The 3,161-nt window shown below is 37.0% G+C and overlaps 1 protein-coding gene across 1 annotated transcript; it reads right to left on the bottom strand.

Moving 5' to 3' along the window:
* Positions 1 to 318: 318 nt before the first annotated feature.
* Positions 319 to 2,668, bottom strand: LOC131077883 (lycopene beta cyclase, chloroplastic). The gene has a single exon (XM_058015472.2). The coding sequence runs from the start codon at positions 2,199 to 2,201 to the stop codon at positions 675 to 677; it is 1,527 nt and encodes a 508-aa protein (XP_057871455.2). The 5' UTR covers positions 2,202 to 2,668; the 3' UTR covers positions 319 to 674.
* Positions 2,669 to 3,161: the final 493 nt, after the last annotated feature.

Here is a 3,161-nt window from a genome sequence, read left to right as displayed (position 1 = left end):
AAGAGAGTTCAAGCAGGAAGAATTGAGAAAGCATATTGAATACAATTTTCTATATCTGGTTTTATCTCCTATGGAATGTAAACTGTGTATTTAAGCCTGAAAACAAAACCACTGGAGGGCCTCAAAATTAAAAGATGAAAACCCCTGATTTGCGCAAATTTAAAATTATTTACCAAAGGCATCCAATTGCATTAAATTGCTGCAGACTTCAAGAAAATAAACAATTCTACAAGAACAAATATCTGATATCAGTCCGAGCAGATTTCTGATTTTATGATATTTCAGGAAAATTAAGAAAAATCCAATGGGACATTATAATGAAAAAAATATGCTCAGTAGAATCACAGGCCATTTATGCTCCTTACTATTCTTAAATATAGAGCAGCAGTTTTCATCTGTTGAGTTACAATAGTTTCCAACCCTGAAGATACGTGGATGAAATTTTGTTACAAGTTAATGGCCATAAAAGGCTACTTAGGTATGGACACTAAGCCTTTAAAGTCTCGGCCCCTTTGCACCTGGGTCAACTTAAAACCCTGTTCATTGCCCTCCTTAGAAATCTGGTAGGATTTATATGGCAACAGTTGTTTGAAAACCCTATTCTAAGAGATTTGCATGTATTTTATAGTAATGACAGTAAATTCTTAGCGATCTTTTTCGTTTACATTAATAGATTAAACATAATCCTTTATTGAGGTGGGAGTAAAGAAAATTCCTTCTCGACCAACAAATTTGTCGATTCTCTTTAACAGAGGAAGTGTACCCTTTCCCACAATATCCAACTTGGAAGTAAAGGTGGCATGAGCAAACAAAGACAGACCAAACATAATCAAATCTGGAAAGAATAACCTGGAAGACAAAAAACCATGCCATTGGTATGGATCAAGGTCAAAGAATGCATCGAAAAAACCCCTTGTGCCTTCTAAATCCAGCTGCAACAGGACATCCATTCCAAAGCAAAAGAACTCTCTTTGAGTTTTTTTCTCCGGTGGCCATAAATCATTCCAAATAGAGGCGGAGAGATTGGTCCCCCTAATCATCCTTGGGCAACCTAGACACTGTATGATAGAATTGGCTACAATAGGAGCTGTAGCTAATGTTTTTGCAACCATATATCCAGTGGATGGATGCACCATTCCCACAGTGCCACCAATTCCAGTAACTCTTTGAGGGATCACAGGAAGAGAGCCTCCCATGGGTATAACACACCTTTCATCCTCCTCAATCCTCTTTACCTTAATACCCAAATACCTCAATCTTGCAACCATTCTTTTCTTAATCTCTTCCATGGCCATAGCAGGCCTACTGACAAGTGAGGTCTCTTCGAGAAAAATCCTATTTGAATCAAATGGCATTGCATACAAGAAAGTTGGCAACTTCTCATTCTTAGCCCTGAGAACAGGTTCATTCCCCAAATGGGAATCCCTCCAATCCATCAGAACCATTTTCCCCAAATCAAATGGGTGCCAGTCAACCTCTGCTAATATCCCATAAGCTATCTGATATCCAGGATTATAGGCCTCCTTATATTCCACTAAACACCTCGAAAAACCAGTTGCATCCAACACTAAAGTAGCTTGAATACTAACACCATCATCACACAAAACAGAAGACCTTAAACTTTCGTGGGTCACATTCAAAACCTTAGCTTGATGAAACCTGACTCCATTAGAAATGCATTTCCCCATCATTTTCTCTTTAAGCAATTTTCTGTTTATCCTACCATAAGGTCTACTTAGAAACTTACTTCTGTTATCATCCAGGTGCACAACTGCATCATCCCAGATGGTATCAAGGCAATCCACCAGACCAATGGCTTCCAACTCATCAACCCAAACACCATAGTTATTTGGCCAAATGGTCTGTGGAGATGGATCTATGCACACAACTGATATTCCAGCCTCTGAAACCTGTTGGGCAACTGATAGGCCGGCTGGTCCACTGCCAGCAACAACCAAATCCACAGTGAAATGCCTTGATGTATCGTATCTCGGAAGTTCAAATCCCAGCACCTCCTTCTTATTTTCAGGAACCAGGTCACAGAAATTCAATCCAGCCCTACAAACAGCAATCTTGTTATGATTAACTGACCTTTTTTTCAAAGTCCTGTTTTTACAAGGCTTTCGAGAGGTTCTGCAGTCATGAGCCCGGGCAACTGAACTTTTCAGATTCAGGGCAGAGGAACTTCGAATTGCCGCCATGAATGGAGATCCCGCAAACTCTACTGCTATATTTCAAAGCTGAATTTTTTTGGGTTAGAACATAATCCATGCCATTTGATGTTAACCAAGGAACAGATATATACTTTTTAAAGATCTGCAAAGGCATCAATCTCCAACAAAAACATGATACCCCGGAAGAAAATTCCAATACGCAAAGAAAACAAAAGTTGTGCGATTGTGGGGCGGTCGAGGATATTCACAACATAAGTCCATGGAACTGAAGCTCTGTACAACAATAATTTTTAAATCTGCAGGCCCGTTTCACATAGACACTAATGTTTGTCTATTCAATTATTCGATCGGACGTGACTACTTCTGTGGGCTTAATGTTAAAAGACGATTGTTGAGTGGACCAAATTTTTTCATTGCTAGATTCAATATATAAAAAAAATGGTTGTTCAATCGATCAAATTTTTGACTCGAATCTAGCTTCTAGCTTTTATCGTAAGATCTCCATTTTTTTTTTGAAATGTAATATGGATACTTAACTATCTACAACTAAGGTTTGAAGGCGTGAATCATCATGCAAGTCGTCAAAATAAGCACCAGTGGTTGAGCACCCTAACTTGGGGCTTCTCAAAATCCTAGTGGAAATTTCAAATCACTCCCAATTTTTTAGAGTAGCTTACTTGGCAAGTCTCATGCTTATAACTAAGCTTTCAGCACCACATCATCAAGTATGGTGCCACATCAGCATGGTTTTTGCCAAAGTGTCCAAAACAACCCAAAAAAAAATCATATTAAAAAATCATATTAAAATTAATTAAACTAATATTAATGTTCGTTAAATTTTTAATATTTACAAAAATACTTTATACAAATACTCTTTGGTTATGAAATTGAAATCCAAAATCAATTAAAAATATATATACAACTTAGTATAAAATTTATTATTTTTTATTAAAATAAATTTAAATTTTTATTATAAAATATTACTTT

The sequence above is a fragment of the Cryptomeria japonica genome, chromosome 4, assembly GCF_030272615.1.
Source record: "Cryptomeria japonica chromosome 4, Sugi_1.0, whole genome shotgun sequence".
In the NCBI taxonomy this organism is placed as follows: Eukaryota; Viridiplantae; Streptophyta; class Pinopsida; order Cupressales; family Cupressaceae; genus Cryptomeria; species Cryptomeria japonica.
The sequence above is the reverse complement of the archived record's forward strand: the minus strand, read 5'-3'. Positions and strand labels throughout refer to the sequence as shown.